The 21,956-nt window shown below is 46.3% G+C and overlaps 1 protein-coding gene across 1 annotated transcript in view; it reads right to left on the bottom strand.

The window, feature by feature from the left end:
• The window catches only part of LOC114875329 (protein jagged-1), a 35,719-nt gene extending 32,585 nt beyond the window's left edge, over positions 1-3,134 (bottom strand). The window contains 2 exon segments of the mRNA XM_029185485.2: positions 842-2,818; positions 2,901-3,134. Coding sequence (XP_029041318.1) covers positions 842-889 — 48 coding nt within the window. The 5' untranslated portion in view covers positions 890-2,818; positions 2,901-3,134.
• Between the last annotated feature and the right edge of the window lie 18,822 nt (positions 3,135-21,956).

Genomic DNA, 21,956 nt, shown 5'->3' with positions numbered 1-21,956 from the left:
AGAAGACGAAAAGAGAGGAGCATCTTTACGCGTTCATCGAATTAGCGTCTAAGATAAGTTAATAAACCTCGTCCCAATGATTCATCGCTGCTCGACGCTAGTTATCTAATCGTTCCACTTTGCGACAGTTTGCGCTTCATTCGTGCTGATACATGTAATTAATATGTAATCGTTTTCTATAACTGGTATCGATACAGGTCAGTAGAGTGGACAGAGACGTTTGTTCGTTCGCTAATTACGTCGCATTTCGACCTCATCGATCGACACCGTAATGGTAATTAATGTGTATCTGTATGAGATTCGTTTGGTTAGCTGATCTTATCGGTGCACCTTGCTAAACGTGTTACGAGCAGCGTGTCTATCAATATTTATCATAATTCTGTGATTCCGTGTTCTAAATACCTGCTGATCTACAGGATGCAAGGTGTGCTCGTTAATTACTCGTCCTCGAGACACATAAAACGAAAGAATTACTCCTTCTATCGTTTCCTTGAATTTAAAAGGATAACCCGGTTAACTTTTGGGAGACCAAGTGTAAATGTTAGGACAGAAAGTCGAGGGCTGGCGCTAGCTTAAGATACGCTTCCGAAACCGCAATAACCGCAACAACTCCTACAATATCCTATCAAAGGATCTGAGACCGCAGAACTGTTGTTCGATCGGGCAACACGCGTAACAAGTTGGAGACTTAGCGGAGGGAAGAAGCGTTGGTAGGTCGGCGCGTTGCGCTCTCCGTCGGCTCCATTAAACCCGTGACAGCGTACATGCCCGTATGAGTCGAATACGGAAGAGAATCCGCGCCGGGTTGTCGCGCAATAGGGTAGATAAAGCGTACACGTACCTGTATGAGGTGGGCAAGGAACAGGACGTAGGCGGCGGCCGCCCTCATGTCTTTCCTCGAGGAATCCCTCGACTACCGCATCACCATTCCCCGTGGGTCACCTGCGTCCTTCCTCAGCCACTCTTAACGAGATCTATCTATAACGTAAGGTATCTATCTATCTATCTAACGTTGATCTTCCAGAATTCCTCTTCTTGATTATTCCTCGGATCGATGGAAAACACTCTTCACAACGATCGACGGTTGAAATCCTTCTTGTCGATCGGTACACTTCACTTGCTACTTCCGGTCCGCGCACACACCGAATTACTAGGTCACTGTTGCATCTATAAAGGCACTGTTTAAGACACTGTTTAACACTGTTTTATTGATCACTATTCAGCGTAATGTATAGAGTTCGATCGTAGTCTCGGGACGAATCGTCGAACCGTGAGAGATCGGCTCGCTTTCGAACGAGGACGTGTATTCGAGGATGCGGTACGGACCTCGATGATGTTTACGCACACTATCGCGACGCGACAGGTACACCTTTCCCTCGTACGATTGCCTTTGATCGTGCGATATCGATAGGTCGTTACGATCCTCTTCGGTTTTTCTCCCCCTTTCTCTTCGATTACCTTGTTCGCTCGTTTCACTTTGATCGAGGGTAATTAATCGAGCGGACTTGCGTCGTTGTTTACGCGATGCCCGCTCCTTGACACCATGTCGATGTTACCACGACCCTACGCGAAGCTTAAGCGACCCACTTTGACGAGTCTGGAGTCGATCCTGAAACCGCAGCAGCACGAATTCACCTGTTTCCACCTGTTCCGTTGCCTCTTCGAACAGTTCCTTCGCGGAGCACGTGTTTAATCGATCTCTCCAGCACTATACCTCGAAGAAGCACTATTCACCTCACTGTTCGAAATATGAAAAAAATGACGAGGAACGATCTCGAATCGAACCGCCTTGAAATGGCGCGAATCTTTGAGTCGTTATGCTCTATCCACCGTAGATCCTCCACAGGTAATCCATCAAACGCGTTGCTCCTACGAATCGACCTTTCACTCCGATACGATTGAAATCCTCCCTAAAGGGGTGACTGAGAATCCGCGCAACCCCTTTACGCACACGCGATAGAAAGAGGAGTCGCGGCCGATAAACACGCGCGTCGTCGAACTGTCGCGGTGTCTGGACTGAAGCAGAGATATCGGCGTGTCTCCTCAGGGAACAGGTGTGTGGATCGAGGCACACGCGCGCGTGCCTCGTGTACGGACGTCCACCTTTCTATTCGCCGTTTGTGTCTGTGTGTGTGTATGTGTGACTACGCGTGCGTGCACGTCCACGTAAAACGAATCGGTGTGGTAGCTGGTTTGGTGTGTGTGGTTGTGGTGTCGTGCACGCTGGAGCACGGAAACGCAGCACCTCCGCGGGGTACACGAGTCGGTCGCTCCGGGGATACTGAGTCGGAGCCGCAGGCCGGCCTGCGGGCCTCCCCCCCGCCGACCATACTCTCGTTCGTTCTCTATCCCTACCTTCCGTCTCTTCCTTGCTTTCCAAGCCACCTGTATCCCTTCTCTCTCTTTCTCTTTCACCCGATACCATCCCCTTCCCGTCACCTTCCCCACCCTCCAGCGGCAGCATCGACGACTCCCACCATATCATAGGGTCCGCTCTTCACCCCGAGCACATCGCTCCTCTCGCTCCTCTCTCGCATCGTTGCCTCTTCATACACGTTGCTTGCCCTCCACTTCTGTACGTCCAGAGCGCCTCTTTGCCCGCGGATGAACGTCTTGGTATCGTGTACGTAGGTACACCATCCTACTCCTCCTGGCTTCGCGTAATGTCACTACGATTGCACGAGGGGAATTGGAATGATTGTGCTGGTAGGTGTACCCTTGCACACGGGTAAACGTGCAGCTGAGTTTTCACGTGACACTCGAAAGTCACGATGAAAGTCGAGGGCCGCACTGTGACATTTTCCTCTCGGTTGACTTACTGTAACCAGAATTTTCGATGATACGATGAAATGGAAGTCGGGATACCAAATGTCCAGATTCACCGTCACGTGAAAAGGTACCTTAAGACCTTTGCACGTTGCCCGGCCTCCTCTCGTGTACATCGAGCGTGGCTCATCGCTGGCAGCCAGGCATGTTGGTACCGTGTACGTACAGACACGATCTAGTCTTCGTGTAACGTCAGTAGGATGGTATAAGAGGAATTGGCAGCAAAGAGCCGTGTGTCGGTACACCGTCGCACACTGGCTCCGTCTCGGAGGCTGCCTTTCTGGAAGGCATTACACGATCGTACACTTGTGCCCGGCTGTTGGATGCTGGGCCTGGGTATCCATGCCGGCGCTCGCGTATATATCTTACAATCGGTTTCATCGCGAGCGCCCGTAACACCGCGGTTGTGTATTCTCACCTCGGCCGAGGTAAGAAGATCGGAACCGTTTGCACGACACACCGAGCCAGTCGGCGTCCCTTCGGGGCCCGGCCCGCCGATACAGAGCCCGTTCGATGGAAGCGTGCACCAGGTTCCCAGGCATCGCCGACGGCGTTTCGTGCACGGAAGCGATGCTCGCTCGGAGAACCGACGAGATCGAGCGTCGCGAGGATGCATCCAATTTTCGTCCCGGCCTCGGGAATTAAAGTTATTAAATGTACGGTTACGTGAAGCATAATGATAGCAGGGTTCGGTTCGCGGGATAAAAAGAGCAGCCCCGTGGGAGAGATAGGTGGCGGCTGGGTAGAGAAGGAAAGGGAGAGGACCGGGAGGAAATTATGTATATTCCGGAAGACTGATTTTTCGACCGATGAATAATGGATAAGTCCCTGTCGCGTGTCCACCGTCATTATGGTGGTGATCGGGATACGGTACCCCGGATCCGCGGGCTAAGAACAACCCATCGGCATGGATCGTCATTGAATTTCTGCCCCCGTATACGTTGTTCCACGTAATTCGCGTGTCGAGTTATCGCGCGAGCCGAAGGGACGGCCGGTTAAATGGCAATAAATTATCACCGGCAACCGGCCTCTCTCCTCGCTCTACTCCTTTCTAGTCGCCTCTCGTTGCGTTATTCTACGAACCGGAACGCCACGGAGGCAGAAGCTTTTTGTCCCGGCGATGATTTAAGAAGTTTCAACGGAGCTCCGAAGGAAATCGGTTATCGATTCGCCGCTCTGTATCGTGAATCGTCGAATTAATTCAACAGACGGAGGAACGTCCCGATCGCGTTACTCTAATTGCGATCAGTTCCCCTCGACGAAGAGAAACGAGCGTTCGTACAACGATCCCCGCGGCGATCGAAATTAAATTTTCGCGATCTAACCGGCAGCCCCCATCTTCCACCGGTTGCAACACCGAGGTCAGCCTCCCGGATTGAAAGAACCTGTACGACACGGTGCAACACTGAATGATTAATATATTCATTTCGCTGAAACTTTTCCATATAACATAAGTGTTACTTTAGAATACCTTGAAAATATTCCAAAGTTTCAAAATTGTTCGTTTAATATGCAACAGGTTAATACGATGGTAGCATGGGAGTATGGTGCACCATGTACCACGGACGGATGGACGTACGGACATCGGTAGTGGGATATGGTGCTGCCTGGTCCGTCTCTCTTTCTCCTTCCCGGTATTGTCCGTCTCCTTTTCACCGTGGCCTCTTCTCATCCTTCATCTTTTTCCGTCTGCCTACCGCAGCCAGAGAAGCATCCCGCTCGATCTCTCCCGCCATCTCGCTCTTCCAGGAGTTTACTCGAGGGCCTCAGAGTTAGCCGGCGGGCATCATGGTGGCTACACCGCTGGCTTCTCGCGTCTCTCGAAGGCTCGCAAGAGAGTGTGCCCCCCCTCCCCTCCCCCACCCCGAGGGTCAAGGAACTCCCTCGGGAACAGGTTCACCTCCTCCTCACCCCTTCCTCTCCTCCGCCGTGGCGCTCCCTCTCGCCCTTCCACCGTGTTGGCATGATTCCCTCTTGCCTCCTTCCACCTTGAGCCGCCCTATGCCCCCTCCGGTTCGTACCTTAGGGTTTTACTTATTTTCTCTTATTACCGCTGGTGGGCATGTGGGCACGCTTAACGCACGCACACAATCATCCCGAAGGCATATAGGTACACGCCGGCGTGTTGGTCCGGCTCTCGGGGTCCGTCAGTCTCTCCCTCGTCTCCTCCACCTCCTCTTTCTTCTTCATCTTCTTCATCTTCTTCTTCTTCTTCGTACGTTCGTTCTGGCTGTTTTCTCTCCTCTCCTCTTAGGCCTCCTTAGGTACTCCAATATGTGAGCACATTATTACAGCCGGTCAGAAGGGCCTCACGGCGAGAGAGGAGATGGGGGTTTACCGTAGGGATCCATAGGACTGGGGGGTCTCGGAAGGGGCTAAAGCCGAGGCGAAACGCATACGCGCTTCTGGGTTGATGGAAGAAAACGCGCGAGCGTACACGCAAGGGTGTTTAGGTGCAGCCACCATCCTCCTCTGCTTTCTTCCACTTCTTCTCCCCTTTCTTGCCTCCCTTCTTCTTCATCTACCTCATCCTCCTCGTGGCCGTTCTCTGGCTGTCCCACCGGCTCTCGCCGAGAGCCAGATACCAGATTCCACCTGTGCTGCCTGATATCTTGCCCGTTGCTGCCGTGCTCATCCGCCTTGTCTTCGTTGTCTCTCCCTCGTGTCGTGAGACCGTTTCGAATTCGTCGACCGGCCAGTTCCCGCCTCCGTTTTTTCCCCCTTTCTTTCCTCCCATCGCCCCTCGTCCCTTCGCCTGTGTAAACCGTCTAAATGACAGAAATCGTTTCACGACAAAATCGTCTCAACCCGAGATCCTTCTGTAATTTAACGTTTCCTCTTTCACCTTGGTACAATCCGTTTCTCTTAACTACCATTCACAACGAATCATTCTATTTTCAGCAGCGAGCAACTGCTATTTAACGTTGATCGTTTTCTGGCTGCTCGCTAGCTACGCGTTTTCCGCTCCTTTCCATTTCGATTATCCTCGCAGACATTATCCGTGGCTCGGTTTAGGCCTTCGCGAAATTAAGGCGTAATGGATACGCGACGGGATACAAACCGCGCGAGCGCATACGCACAGGGATTTTAATGATCTTTCTTCAGGTATTCGTCGGCCAGCTATAGGTACCAGATTCCAGCTGGGCCGCTGCCACCGCTTGGAAATCCAACGTATCCTCTCGTCGTCGTTCTGCCTCCATCGAGCCAGCTTCTTGCTGGCTTCTGCCTTTCGTACGTTGTTGCGAAACTGTCCTTCGCTTCTACAATCTACGATGCTAAAGCGAACGTACTGTATCGCTGATAAAAAAGAAGAAAAGAAAATATTGTTCTTCTTTCGTCGCCAAAATCCTGAATTATTCAACGAAATAAATAGCAAGCAGTATCGCAAAAGTTTCAGGAAACGGACACCGAAGGAGAAGAAAGGTCTCATAAAAGGCACAGTCGTTGATCGCTTGCCAGCAGAATTTGCATGCATATCACGAGGCAAGAGGGTACTCGTTCCTCTCCCTGGTTCCGTTAACCACGAATACACGTCAGGTGTCCTTTTGACACGGCACGCTAATTGCTCCGTTGAAATCTCGTACCCGTTACGTAGCCACGAATTAAAAACCTCATTCCATGACTTTTTCTCGAAATCGCGTCGACCGTCTCCCGAATCGGACGCTCTAATACGACCATGCAATCAGTACGTACGCTAATTAGAATAACGAACAAAATTACGCGGAAATATTAAGCGAAGATTGCAAAGCAAAACTGCGACGATGAATTCGTGCAATCGAAAATTGCCTAGGAATGAAAAAAAGAAACAATTCCCTTGCTTCGACTCGTTAAATCATAGCTAAATCTAACAATATATTAATTTTTGTTGGAATAAAAAAAAAAGAAACGTCCGTGTATTCAAGCATTCGCTCATTAAATAAAACCAACGACTAATAACACATTGGTCCTTCCTCGAAGAGGATCCTTCGAGAGGAAAAGAAAAGAAAGAAAGGACCAACTATCCGCGTCCAACAATGTATAATTTTTCTCCATCGCCCATTGAACAGCTTTCAATCCATGCTCACGCGAGGACAGCGCGATTTCATGAATTAATAACGCGTCGCTTGGCTAAACATATTATTCAGCAAATTACACGTTCCTGGACCGTATGGCTCGCGCTAACTCGCGCCACGAATCGGACACGGAGCCGATTCGTAATTGTATTCACGGCCATCGAGCAGAGGGGTTTCACTTCTTACGGTTCTCCGAGAAGAGGCACCTCTAATTCGTTCTTTGTAAAAGAAGACACCTTCTTTCACTCGTGAAGGGTTGGAGCGGAGAGGATCTTCGTACCGTTAATTCACTGACGTTGTCAATAACGATCGGACGTAGATGTATAGATAGATGGTCGGATAAACGAGAGATTTATCGTCGACCAGCCGCGTTCCCTCGGTCCACGATAGGCGATCCGAGAAAAATCGACTAGCTGACACGGCTAGTTTGATCGTTGGTTGCTTGGATCGATTTGTAATTGCGCGAGAAAATTATCATTAACCGATACAAATATTTTGGAATAAAGAAAAATATTCAAATTCTCATAATAATATAGAGGCACACCGAAAGGATTGATATTATTTCAATAACGTTATCATCGTGCGAGGAAATTCGGGTTAAACTGGTACCATTTCAGCGGCCATTAACCGGCGGGAATAATTTATTCGAATAACGTCGAGTTCTGGCGATGTGGATGCAAAGGAACGAGGAGGCAGCAGCAATCGAATCACGGCACAAAAGAATCCAATTTACCGGAGGCTGTAGAATCCGAGGCAGAAGAGAACGGGGCAGAGTCGTTAATTCCATCGAGGCAGCGATCGATCGATCGGTCGGTCCAGCTCGTCGCCAGTGGTGCCCGCTTCTTCTTCGCCGATCGTTAGTTAAAATCCCATTAGTCCCAGAGTTCCTTCGGTTTTCTGGAGGACCCGTCTGTCCGTGTCAGCCGTGTAGATGCCACCGTCGTGATATATTGGGAGCGAGCAAGGTGGCTTTTTAACGAGCTGCGGTGTCGTGCCTTGTGGGAGAGACGATTTTCGGCTCGGTTTCCGATTAACAGGTGTCTCTTCTACCTGCCGTCACGTAACACCGTTCATTCAGCCCTTCTTTTTGAACGATTACCGGAAAACAAACAACTTACCATCCGGGGACAGAGACCCGACGAGGTAGAAATGTGGTAATTATCTGGAATAGGGTATATCTCACTAATTTCAATTATTTTTATAGGTATATTACAAACGACACTGTACAGGATAATTTTAGATTAATTTAGATTAATTAAAAATCATTTAATTTAATTAATCCCAAGCGTTAGGTACTAAAGGGGTGGGTTTTTTTAACCTTGCTTAGGGGTGAACGTGGCCCTGCCTACTTTATTAAAATCTTTAAACAAAATGATTAATATTCAGGTGAATATTGATCCTCGCAACTTGTTAAATTTCGAACCACTCTATTGCTCGAAAAACAAAAACTGGCTCGAAACTTTTCGAGGTAACAAAGATTATCACGGGTGGCCGCGACTCGACCGCGAACATTTCGGGGACAGCAAAAACGTTTAGTAATTACACGGACCATCCGGCTTCTTCCTTCTTTTCGTCGGTTAAACAGGGCGTGTACGAACGTTTTGGCTCCGTAATAATCGAATCTCGTCAGGAACAGCTAAGCCGGTGATCGTTCAATTTTCAACCTCGACCAGTCATCCCGAAAGCGAGCCTCCGTTTCTTCGCGACTCGATAACAGCTGGTCCGAGTTAATTAATGGTAAAACAAAAAACAAGAAAAAGGACGAGATAAGGCGGGGACGGTGCGTGGTTGCGTGATTTCGCGTCACGCACTGGCCGGACCTCCTGACTCGTGTGCATGCATATTGTGCTCGTTAAAGGAAATAATCGGGACGGGATCGAAGTAAAAATTCGAGTAAGGACCTATCTAATCTCGGCGGAGAACCGCGATCGGCATTCAGGATCCTCGGGGTTCTCAGGGCTCGATCATTAGGAACTCTGTTCCACTCTCAGCTACGGAGATATTCTTCGTTATCTGCTCCCAACCGGACGATCCTCGGCGAGAAAAGAAGACGGAGAAAGAGGAAAGAAAGTCGATCAGCGAATTTTAATTGAAGGTTTAATGAACGTCGAACGAGACGAGGAAGCGAGTCCAACTCGATAATGATTTTCGAGGCTCCGAGGGGACACTGATCGTGCCTTTGATTTGTCGGGGATTTATGAGACCGAGAAGTGGATTTTGATAGTGTATTTGGGCAAATTTTCATTAATTTTTAAACTTCTCCAGTTGCTTAAAAAGTGAAGAAAATAAATTACCCTAGCTTTTAAGAGCTAAAAGGTTTCAATTTTAGGGACGTTCAAGCAATAGCTTCGCCACGGTCAAGACAACCAGCTATCAATTTCCAAACCGATACCCAAACTGGCTCCGAGCTCGATGCTTATCCGGACAGGAAATTGAGCGTTCAATCTCCCCAAAGCGACTATTTCACGTGAAAATCGAGGAACGCCTCTTAGGTGGCAGGATCGCTTATTAACCCCTCGTCTTCGTTAAGGGAAGATCGTACTCGATAGTCGCGACAAACTTGTTGATGTTAGATTAACCGTGAAACTCGAGAGTCCATCGGAGTTGCTGCGTTTCCAAAGGTTGAGAAGAATTTTCCAGGTATACTTTCTCTATTTCAACGCGTTGGGTGATCTCTTATCACGTATGAGACGATGGACCAGGCGTGAATGCGACGGTATGAGGCATAAATCTCAAAAATATTTCGAATATTCCGGAGAAAGCGGTGATTATAATACCATGGAAGCAACGTTAACGAGTTGTTTACTATGGGGATAAGTACCGTCCGTCGACGACTCTCTGGATGGATCTTTGCTACGACGAAGGGAAGAATTTTCAAGGTACCATTTCATTACTTTGACAATGCAAACATTAAAAGTCCCACTTCCTAAAGTCTACAGCCTAAGTACCGTGCGTCGCCGACTTTCCGGACGGACCCTTAGCGACTATAGGGAAGCATACTTCAAGGAACGAGTTGACGAAGAGACAAATTAATACTTGCGTTAATAATTATGATACATTTGACGATTGTTTAACCTCGGTGTAATTGTTTAATATCCCTGTTACTCGATTTCCACACGCGGAAGGGTTGCATTTGATCGAATAAAAGGCAATCTTAAGTGCATCCTGTGAGACAGGCGCCACCTTTGGAATCCTTTTGAGATTCTCGAGAAATTCCAGGAATGCTGAACGTGGAAAGCCGTGATACACGCTCGAGGATTCCACGGCGAGTGGAAATAAGCGAGAGGCGATACGCGTTTCGCGTTATTTATAAGGAGAGTACAACGAGCGTGGTTAGTTCAATTTTCCAGCAGGGTAGATTTCGAAGCTGCCGATTAATAATGAATTTAACTGCCTTTAAATTTGCCACTCGGAGAAACAGGCTCCTCTCCCGATGCATACGCTCGCATAATTTATACGCGAGGAGGGACACGGATCAGTAGGTAACGAGCGGAAAGATTGTTACGGTTCCGAGATTAAAATCGTGGAATCGTTCGATGGTCAGCGAGGCGTCTCGATCGAAATTTCCTGCCGCTACGAATCGTTGAAACGGCTGCGATCGCTACAATCTTTTTCCTCCTCGAATAAACGAATCCCCGATACTTAAATGAGCCTTATTACTCGGTATTTAACACATACATCGGTAAACACCTCCTACCTGTAAATACCGTCTAATTTCCGTGGAAAATGATATGTTTTAATCCGATACGATGAAAAAGGTGGAATGTTCGTATCGTATTTGTTCAATCCTCTGCTAGCGTTCATTTCAATTTTATGGACGATTGCCTTGCAGAATATTACAAATATATACTATTTACTTATTTTTCATATTACGAGTTTCCTTTTTCTTCAAAATCGTAAAGTCGAAGTTATGGAAAGGATGATTAAAAATAAAATCTCTTCGAAATCTAAAACTCTTGGTAGGTGGATTTTTTGAAAACGAAAAAAATTCATGAAGAAAATGATTTTGGCGATGACGCCAAAATCCCGTGGAGGACAGAAAGCTCGATTCTTATAAATACCTTTCGGGGTACGTGAGTGGCGTATGTATCGGTCCAATGGGGACTGGCATCAAGTACCAATCAAAGAATCCCATTAAATTGCAGGAATTTCTTGCCAACCGGCTCCTCTCTTCTCCTTCTCCCTCCCCCGCTATTTCTCGATCGGTTGCATTCGCCGTACCGTTCGCTCGCTCACGATCGACCGTTTTATTTCCCGCGTATGACTTTTCGAAAGCCAGTCCGCCGCAAAAATATTGAACATCCTTCGTACAGAAGCAAGGATAAAGGATCCTTTGCTCTTTCAAATTCTTCTTGGGCATCCTCGCGATTTAACAAGGATACCTGTTAATAAAGATAAGAGAGAAACATCGAGTTTATCAGCCGATGGAACGGCACTGTTAGGAATATTCGAGTTGGTAGCGATTAACCGTAGCGATTTCGAGAGAAAAGAATTATATTTTGCACCACGTTTAGCAACGGCGAGAAGGGTTTCATTACGAGGACGATATTTTAAACGGAACGCTCGATGTAATAAAATCGAATCGATCTTGCGAGCAGTTTACAGACGCATATCGGCGCGAGTCGTTTTTGCCGGACGACGGGGACAGAAACGATACGAGGCAACGATACGAAGAAGCATGGATAGAATGCATCGGGCACGAGCATTTAATTACAAGGACGCGTATTTACCGAGGATCATAGGCGAGGGAAAAACAACCCCCGAGGCATCGGTTATCTGGAAACTTAGCGATACCATAACTCGAGGGGACTTTTTTACTCTCACGGACCATTTTCTTGGCAATTAGTCCTCCACGGTATTTCATGGACCATTCGATACTTAAGACAATGAATTTTCAATTCTTCTCTCTTTTGCAAATGTACCCAGATGCTAATTGATAAATTTAATATGGCGGCGTGAAATAAAAGAAATTTGAACGATCATCAGATGGATACTCGAGAATAAAATTAAACCGAGTATAGCAGCTAAATTATTCGTAATGTCGAGACGTTTGCATCGAGGCGACAGTCGTCAGGATCCGTACAGGAGCCCTCGTCTTGTTCCTTCTCTTTCTTCTTGCTTTCGTCTTTCTCCTGCGGTCCTCCATTCAGTTGGACCGCTGTTCAGGGTCTTACGGTGGTACTCACGCAAAACGCCGCCACGTGACGGGCATCCGGATCGTCGATGACCGATGAAGATTCCTCCAGGCTCCGGACAGGATCGACGAGTAATTGCTTCGATGCAGCACGGGACGCGGTGCATTGGCCCACGCAAATCTGGTCTTTGTCCTCCCTGGGGAGGCCACCGGGACAGCCGGCATCGAACCTGAAATCCCTGCCTCTGTTTGCGAACATCGAAACAACGTGTCGAGCTCGTCGTTTGCGTATATCGAAGTTGTCATGACTTTATAAAAATGAATCTTCGATTAAAACCGAGAGAAAAGAGTGATGTTCCTTTACATGGAATATAAATTACGTCCACTTCAAATCGAAAGGCGGACAATAAAAGTTACATTTCCTCAGGTAAAACGGTTAAAACAGGTAAAAACATTCAACGATCCGTATCTCGAACATCTGAATACCAAGTGTAAATTATAAATATACCTTGTCTCTATCTGCAAGTCTCGTGTTATGTTCGCGGTTTAACGCGGTTCTCTCGTTCCGCATCTTACGATCTATCTTACTCAAATGCCTACGTCTACCGCATACTTTCTAGCACCGCAAACCGACGTTCAACACCGCAAGGAAATGATCATTAACCACGAGCAATTAAATTCGTCATACTATTCTCGATTCAAAAATTGCGACACCGATTTTCGTCTGTAGATCGATCATCGGTCGGAACGCCAACGCGATATCTCCTCGTGTCAAAGCGTGATGTACACGTCAAACGTTCGAAAAATTTTTATCTCGACCAGTCGTGAGAGTATTGTATCGAGTATACAACCATTGGTCCCGCCTTTAGAGGCTGGACGTCCGGTAGAAACTAATGATCGATGATAGAGAGTCGCGTCGACTGTTATCTGCGATCAATGTCAAGATCGTAATCGACCGGGCCCCGTTTCAGCTCGTCGTGATTTTCAATAAAGGATCGAATATGATGCAAATATGATGCAAAGGGTCACGTAATAGACACGGGTAATGTATGATTGGGATTTTTCGTTAATGACAGAAAATGGTAGGTGGTTGTTTTTGGTATCGATAATCCTTTTAATTAATTTGTGGAGGATGATGAGCGGATCAGTTAGAGAAATTTTGAAAATGATATTTGTTGCTACTATGTTGAAGAAAGGGGTTCAAGAACGAAGGTAAGCAAGGTTTCTGACCCGTGCATCGAAAAACTGCACGAAAATCTCGGCGAAGAGATTAATACCAGTCCTGAAGGCTCTCGAGCAGAACCGAGGCGGCGAAGCGTGCTCGCAGTGTTCCTCGCCGATTAGCTTGACTCGACAGGGCCTCTATAGGGGCCACCAGGGGGTCTAGAAGGGTCCAGAAAGATTGAACCCCTCTCAAAAGAAACCATGCCATGAAGCAGATCAAACAGAAATCAACTATGTAATTTTTATTTCTTGCGATTCTTAAAAAGCAATAATCTCTAAAGATTCATTCTCTAATGAGTCGAAAGAATGATAAAAAAAAAGAAATTCATTAATTCAAAAAAAAAAAAGAGATCGGACAGAATTTGAAGCTTTGAAGAATCCGATGGATCTTTTTGGTCGTATGGTGTCTCGATCCAGCCGATAGCCAGAGGCCAGACAGAATAGGTATGGCACGAGGAATGTTAATTAGTTAATTAAAACGTCTTGATCCGTTTCCAGCCGAGGATATATTTAGATAAGACCAGTGTCCTATATCGAACGTTTTTTCGGACAGAAAGGAACAGGCCACGATCCTGTCCAGGTCCTCGGTGCATTCGACCGCGAGATAAGTCCATGATGGACCGACCGTTTCCGAGGAGGCTGCATTTAGAAATCGCCACGGACAATTCGATTCTACCTGCTTAGGCCGACAATTAATTAGCTTACCGTAAAAATTTCAGCGCAAAATCCTGTTTACATAAATCCCGGGGGTAATTTTCGAATTCATTTAACATACCATTCCATAATGTTCCACGGTGGATTAATATTCTTGTTAAATGTTGCAGTTTCAGCTTGTAACTCGAATAGACTAGCCGGTCCGGCTTAAGTTTCCATGAATTCTCTGGTTGATTATAAAAACGATGCGTCGCGTGTAATTTTCAGATTATTCTATTGATAAGCGCCGTCGATTAAAGGCTCGAGAGTGGTAGAACTAGCTATCAGCTTGCAAATCGTTTTTACACGCATGCTTTTTCTTGGCAAATCGTTGGAACAATTTGCATCGAAAATATAAAATTACCGTAGAAAGGATTATAAAATATTTGGAATAAGTTTACTTCATTCGTCTCGGCAGTTGATTTGTAAGAAGTTATTGCGCCACGATCGAAAGCAAAAGCTTCTCATTACAAAATCACGAAACAAGAGAGGAGAATGCAGAGAAAAGACAGCATTGAAAGGACAATTGCTCAATACTGACCAACATCCGGGCCTATTAGTCGCGTGAGAATTGAAACGTTCTTATGATCCCGTGATTCTTCGGTGGATGGCAAAATCAACTCGAGCGTTCCATCGTTCCTAATCCCTGCCTGTAATCCGTTTAACCGTACGTATTAGCCTGTCGGCCTCCTACGAGCGTCAAGGTGTGACAGGTGAAAGAACAGGCCCGGGAAAGGTCTTTTACGACTTTCGCTCGTGGCCGCGAACGGGATAAAAGGCGACGTCCACGAAATTCTTCGGATGGAAAGTCCTTTTGGTTACGCCTAATTTTTTTTTGTTTTTTTTTCTTTACTCCCTTCTCTTTACGTAGGCTTCTGCCGAGCGGTTGCGTTAAATAGTTTTCTGCGATAGCAGTGTTACCACGGTCGGCTGTCTGCCGAGCGTAATTGGCTGCGACAAGCTAATCTTAAAATACGATAAACGACGCGATACAACGAACCCGTAGGTAAATCATGCGGCGTGATTTGCCGCTGGCGGTTCGCTTCGATATTCCGATCTGTCCGCTTTTAATTTGCCAATTCCGCACGGTGATCGCGGTAGGCACCTGTAAGATCCGCTAAATTGAATCGTGAGATAGTCTGAAGGATGCGACGCGAACAGTTGGAGGTAAATTATTTTCCACGTGTCTCGACAATCGAGCAGTTGAAGTATAAGCGATAAATATTTGGAGGTGAAAATTGATTCGAAGAAACGGTTCGATCGATGCCCTCGTAGAAGATTTTAGTACCTCCGTTTATAACCCTTTAAGCTTTTACAATGGAATATTGTATAGGCGAAGACGATTTACGAGAAGCATCCGACGCCATAAAAACGCTTCGTAAATTTGTGAAAGGACAAAGAAGCTGCCGTGTATAACTTTACTACCTTTGCTCTCGTTTTCCTCACCTCGTGGCACACCTGTATTTCGCACGAACCGCAGGATCGTTGACATAATTTCTGGTTAATATTCTTGGATGATGTCTATATTAAATCAACCGATCCTCTTTAACCCTTTGTCGAGTGGAACATTTTCTGGATTGAATGTTAAAATTATTATTTTTATAAAAGAACAAATGATCTTGTCTTCCAGTAATGAAATTGGCAAAAGTTGTGGGTCGTTCAAAAGCATACATTAATGTTACATGGTTACATGCGTGTTCGAAGTCAGAAAAATTGTTGCACGAACGTTTCACCGCATAGCAGCGATCAACGTTCCACCATCGACAAGATGAAAACAGGATACGAACTCGTGGGACCGAACTGGACGGGCAAAAGAAAATCGGAGCCTCGATATTCCTGTTTCGAGAGCCGTGCTCGAGCTGAGCCGGGTAAAGAAACCCGCAGGGTGTATCTGGACGTTCCTTTTAACCGGCTCTGATCCGTGACGAAATATTAATTGACACAAAAAGTAGTAGCTCGCTTATGGATCCTTACACGCCGCCACCTTACGAAACAGACTTTTCGAGGCTTGGATTTCAATGGCCAACCGCGTATATTAATTCGTATTAAATCCTAGTTGTGTGTGGAAAAGGGTCGGAGCCCATTGTCATTAGAACCGTACCCATTATTAGGTGCTCCGGCTTTTTATAATTGATAGCGTTGACGGCGAGATTTAACGCGGAGCTGTGAATAAAAAAAGAAAAAGAACAAAAAAATTGGTACGTTACGAATTGGTCGTTTTGTCTGGTGTAATTGTATCAATTTCTAAGGATGACGTGGAATCACCTCACGCCAGCTTAGACCGACTGGATCTCTTTTTGTGATACAAAAAATGCTTGATCTCGTCCCTTTCTTTTCTCTCCTTTTGTTGGATGCTTCTAAGTGAATTTAATTCTCCCAGCTATTTCGCCGCTTCCCTTTGTCATTCTCCTCTTTTAGTATTTTAAAGAAGACAGTGTACGCTCGCGATCAAATCAGACGATACAGGGGAAGCAAGAATTCTCGATATCTTCATTTTAACGATGTTAATATTAAAAGCAGTTTAATTATTAAATATAAAATTTTTCCCAGCAATGCCTATGGGAAAGGGTGAGAACCTAGGTCATCATCATTTCTTCTGAGAAAGCTTTGATCGATAATGTACACTGTTATACTTTCTCTAATTTGTTCTAATAGAAGAATGACGTTATCTGGATAAAATTCAATCAAGCTAAAAGCAGGATCGAAGCAAACACAAAGCACATATTAAAGGCAAAGTCCTAAGGCGATTGCATGGTTTGCGTGCACGTGATCGGCGAACGGGATTACGTTGGTGATAACAAGAACGTTCTGGCCAACCTTCGCGATTTATACGAGGCTCAATTAACTCGCGGCTCTGAATTCCGTAAATCAAGACATGAAATTCCGTTTATACGTTTTCACCGAGCGTATTTAACCGAGCCGGCGCTGATTTTCCGGAGCGAAATCGCTCGTAAACGCCGCTACATCTACATGGAAGTCCATATCGAAAGGAAGCGGGTGTTTCGTGAACGTTGTTCGATATAATTCCGATGCGCTTCACCGACCGTCAATTTATGAACCGATAATGTGAAATAGATTATTATTTACCGGTAATTACAGCGAGCCACCGAGTAACGAGGTAGGAGAATGCAAACATCGTCGACGCACGATTTAATGAGCCGGAAAAAATTATCGGCCCGAGGATTATTTCACGCGAGGAATCCCGTTGATCATAATCGATGCTTAAATAGTTATAGAATGTTAAGCAGCGTTTACACTGTTGCGAAAATGCGTTACAAGCGGATTCGAGATATTTGAAAACCGATGCTTAGTATTCGCAACGAATCAATAAGTTATAATAAGGATATGTAATTGAATTTGAAAAATATGATACGCGCGGTTTCGGCGCCATGGAATTTCATGTAAATGAATCTAGATCTTAGATCCGTGAGATACGCTAAAAAGGAGTCGATGAATATGCAAGATTTTATGTAGATGACATACGGTTTATAAAATTTTGTACGAATCAGAGTACCGTTGTGTTATATTTTATTATAATTTTTCTGCGTGCATATACTAATTAAGAAAGAAAAATATCATTTTTCCGTTGCGTTTAAAGCACACTATTTCTCTCAGTGGCATCATGTGAACGGGCCTTAACGCATCCGCAAGCTTCAGGATCCTAAGTTTTACGATCCAAGGATGCGTGGTAATCTGCCAGGAGTCTCGTTCACGCAGGAAACCGACGACACGTCCGCATTGTCCGATGAGTCAAACACTCAATATTCCACCTCGAGAATTCCTCATTTCTCTCAGTGAGCCGAACGAACGGCTAACCGCGCGTAGCCGGTAGCCTTTTTTTAATTACTCCGCCGCGGATATGTTATCAGATAAAACTCTGAAACGGATAGTCGAACGGAGTCGAGTTCGCTTCATTACACAACAAGATGGTTGGAAAATAACGAGCTAAGCGTTTCCACGCGTAGAAGCGTCCGTAAAGAACAGGGCCCTGATCCAAGGCCGGGGAATAGCCTTCTGCACTCAAGGATACTCCACTCCTATCCTCTTTACGCGACTTTAAACTTCTGCTCAGGGCTCAGGTGCATTAAATCGGCTGACGCGGTGCGGAGACTCGGCTGTCTCATCCCGGCCACCATTCTCGTTCCCTTTATTGCGCCACGCAATCAGAATGATACATTAGCGTTCCGCGAGCTTTCAATGCGCCATTGTTATTGCCAATAAAACTGAGTAGGTACGGTTCCTTGAACACCACCACGTAGCACGCGGCTTTATCCCGAGCTTAGATAGACAGAGGTTTACTTCACTCTGGGACCAGGTGTATCTTCCGAAGAATCGTTCATTTTGAAAATAGACCAAAGTAATTGAAAACTCGAACCGAGAAGAGAAGGATTCAATCGATTTAAAGGAACTCTTTTACCGTTGCCTTCCAGAATTCGATTTGGCCCATCGCCAAACGTTATCTTCGGAGAATCCTTTCCCGTTTCGAAACTTCCATTATCTCTGGAAGCGAGGAAGCGTACGAGATTAAAATCTGGATGCGAACGTCATTCTCTGTGCTCGATAAACGTTCGTCTTCTTAACCTTTCCCTCTTTCAACCTCTGGTCTCCCGACGCGACGCGACGCGGTGTCCCGTTTGAATCGCCGCGCGAGCGTGCACCACGAGCGCCCAACGAAATGCCATCGCGCGCGTTCCTCGGCCCCCATAAATATCCCTGGGAAACCGGGACGAAATCTAACGAGGACGTTCTGTCGCAACGTCGACAGGCCGCGTTTCTGTTAAAAGCTCCGTCACGATCGTTTAGAACGAGGTCTGCGTATGCTTTTGCTATTCCGTCGATACAGTAACCATCGTAAACTGGTGATCCTCGGTTAACAGGTTAAATAACGTAATAACGCGAATATTCTCACGAAGGTAGGTAGGTAGTTACCCTGTGCCCCGCCCGTAGATCCATCGACGACAACGTCCCACTTATAGACCAGTATAACAAACTACCTGGACAGAAACTCAGCGAGGACAGGTAGCCAGTCCGCGCCGGTCGCGTTGTAATCGCGGAATAATTGAATCCGCGCTCACCTATCTCTCTCTCTCTCCTTCTCTTCGTCTATCCAGCTGGTTACTCGTCACCCTTCTCGGTCTCTCCTCGTACCCTTTTATTTATAAGAGCCTCGAGCTACCGGCATAAACGCGGCGAGGACTGCATTCATAAAGGCTGCTGGCTGCCGCCAGTTTTCCTAGACCAGTTCTCCGCTGCCGCTGTTGTTGTTGTTGTTGTCCTCTTGATCGCGCTTCGAGCCGACGCTGATGGCGCTGGTGCAACCAACGACCCCGTTTACGTCGGCTCCAGCCTGCTGAAAGCCCTCGGGCCACGCTACTTCGCTTACTCGCAACCATCTCCCTTTTTGTCCTCTCTCCTTCTAGCCAGTTTCACCTTTCTTCTCCTACGCGTCTCCTCCACCTTCCTGCCGGCTAAACGGCGACGAGATTAATGCCGTATAGTTGGCTATTCTTTCCTCGTCCCCCTAGACTCGCTTCCGGATCAACACTTCTCTACTGGTTGCATTCAGATTCGATAGGAGCCGACGCGATATTAGGAGATTACAAATTGCTTCGGTCAAGAATGATGAAGCTATTGATGATTGACCTGTATCACTGAGGAGCTACTGTGATTTCGGTTTACTGGGAGAAGGGTAATTTCAAAAATTATTTGAAACGTCGATCGCGATAGATCAACATAACTACCCGTACGGTGAAACCTGCGGTGTCTCGTGTTGAAATAACGAGTTCACATTCTTCAGAATTTTTCTGCGTTACAAAGTCAACACCGACCATTTCGCAAGGATGTATAGCAGATTCTTTTTCTCGATCTACGACGATGAAAGCGATCGATACTCGCGTTATTCCGGGGCTAACGACCCCCCCGGCTATCGTTACGTCGTGTCTTAACGAGGTGTTAAAAGCTTTTAGCGCCGCGTAATGCAGTATAATCTGCTTGCGAACATGGAGGCTAATCTTTGACGATGAACCTGACTCGGCATTATCTCATGCCTGCGTAGAAAAACAACGAATTCCTTGGTTAGAAAACGAATCACAGGAGAAACTACTCCGATTTCCATAACAAATGATGGGAAATCGAATGATAATATAGAAGAAGCTGATCCAAATATTACAAAAATTAATCAATCAGAACTTTTTGAAATAAGAAAGAAATACATTATCAATCGCTACCGACTCGAATCATCGTTCAAGACCGACTGCATCGTCAGCCTGGAATTATGGCGATTCGTCGCGAATCGACTCATCATTTTGCGCGTCATACACGAACGATTCGCCAGGAATATAGCAGCAATAACACCCCGGCTTGCAGAGTGGTGCGTGAAATTGATTCATCAAAGATACTCTGAGTCACTCGTGACCATTATCCCAGTCGTCTTCGAGTCATCTATCGCGTCTTGGATTTATCACACCAATTCTAATATTTCTATCAAAGAAGAAACTTTTCAAAATGATTCACCAAAAGTGCCTAAAATTTGATAGCACCACCCTGGCCTCTATCTAGTTACACCAATGGTCATAACTCCGGTGTTTATGAGAAGAACGAAAGAAACGCGAACGTGGCGATTCGTGGGTCCTTTTTCGCCATAGTGGAAGGATCAAAGAGGACGATAGCCGTGAACGAGGATGCAGGCTTCGACCGGTCCCAACGATGCGTCACGGTTTTAACGGAGGAACGAGTTCGGCTTCGCGCTCGACGAAGGCGTTCCCCGGTGAATTTGCGTGAAACGACTCTCTGCGTATCGGTGTGTTACAAACCAAGGATAAAGGTGGTAGCAATGGCGGAGACGAGAACTGACTGTGGCGTGGAAGAAGCAGAAGAAGAAGGAAGAGACGAATCGGAGGTAAAGGTAGACAGGTACTCACAGCCGGACCAGGTAGCCGAGGCTCAACTCTTTGCCTCCGCTTCGGCCAGGTACACTCTCGGATAGGCAGCCTTGAGCCAGTGAGACTGGTTTCTGTTTTTGCTTCCATAGTTCCATCCTTCGAGAATCTTCGTCTCACCGTCCTTCTTCCACTCGCCTTTTCCTCCCGGTTCCCGCGACTCCGCTTCGGCCGTCCTTTTTCTGTCTTTCGCCTCCGATCCGAGTCTTTCTTCTTCGATATCTTTCACCGGTCCCTTAACCTTTTTCTTTTCTCTTTCTCTCTTTCTTTGCTTTCTACTTTTTCTTCCTACATGGCCACACTGTTCGCCAAACCCTTCGTTACCGCGAAGCCGCAGCGCGGCGCCTTCCTCTTCCACGGTCCGAGTTAATTCGAAAATGAAAATTAAGAAGATTTCTACAATTCTTCGATTATTTTTACAAAGTTCGATGGAATTCGATGACATAGAAGATTCGAGTGTTGTTTCTTCTACGAAGGAATTCTAAAGGATCTATAATTGCGGATAGGATATTCAATAAACGTTTAATTTCACGCTCGATAAATTCGTTTATCGCAGTGCTATTCGACGCGATCGCTTTCAATTTTTCAAATTTTTCCCTTCAAAGTGATAAATCGACGTAATAATAATAAAAAAAAAAAGAAGGATAGCCCGCGACACTAAACGCGAAGATCCCGCGATCATCGTAGCTTTTAATTACAGCGTGCGGTTTTACGAGTGAGCCGGAATGGATCTAAAAATTCCAGTCGTTCCCGTCTCGAGCTCGCAGCTCGTAGATGGGGCACCATAAAAATTTCTTCCGTCGTGGTATGACCAAACTCTGCCCCCTCCTACCACCATTTCACCTCTCTTCCTTACATTTCCGTCCCGTTCCCTTCGAAAAGCCACCTTTCTACGCTTTTTGTTACAACATCCCCGCCTCCTCGACGTCGTTTCGTTGTTCTTCTCACTCGTCGCCCTTTCCGAGTGAATTATTCGACGCCATTAAACAGACCGCAGGAGAAATACACGGGATGATGTCACGGCGTGCAAGGTTAATTCAGAGATGTTGCCTCATTTAAGAAATCAACCTGATTTATACCTGCCTGAGA

Source organism: Osmia bicornis, chromosome 15, assembly GCF_907164935.1.
Source record: "Osmia bicornis bicornis chromosome 15, iOsmBic2.1, whole genome shotgun sequence".
Taxonomy (NCBI): Eukaryota; Metazoa; Arthropoda; class Insecta; order Hymenoptera; family Megachilidae; genus Osmia; species Osmia bicornis.
The sequence above is the reverse complement of the archived record's forward strand: the minus strand, read 5'-3'. Positions and strand labels throughout refer to the sequence as shown.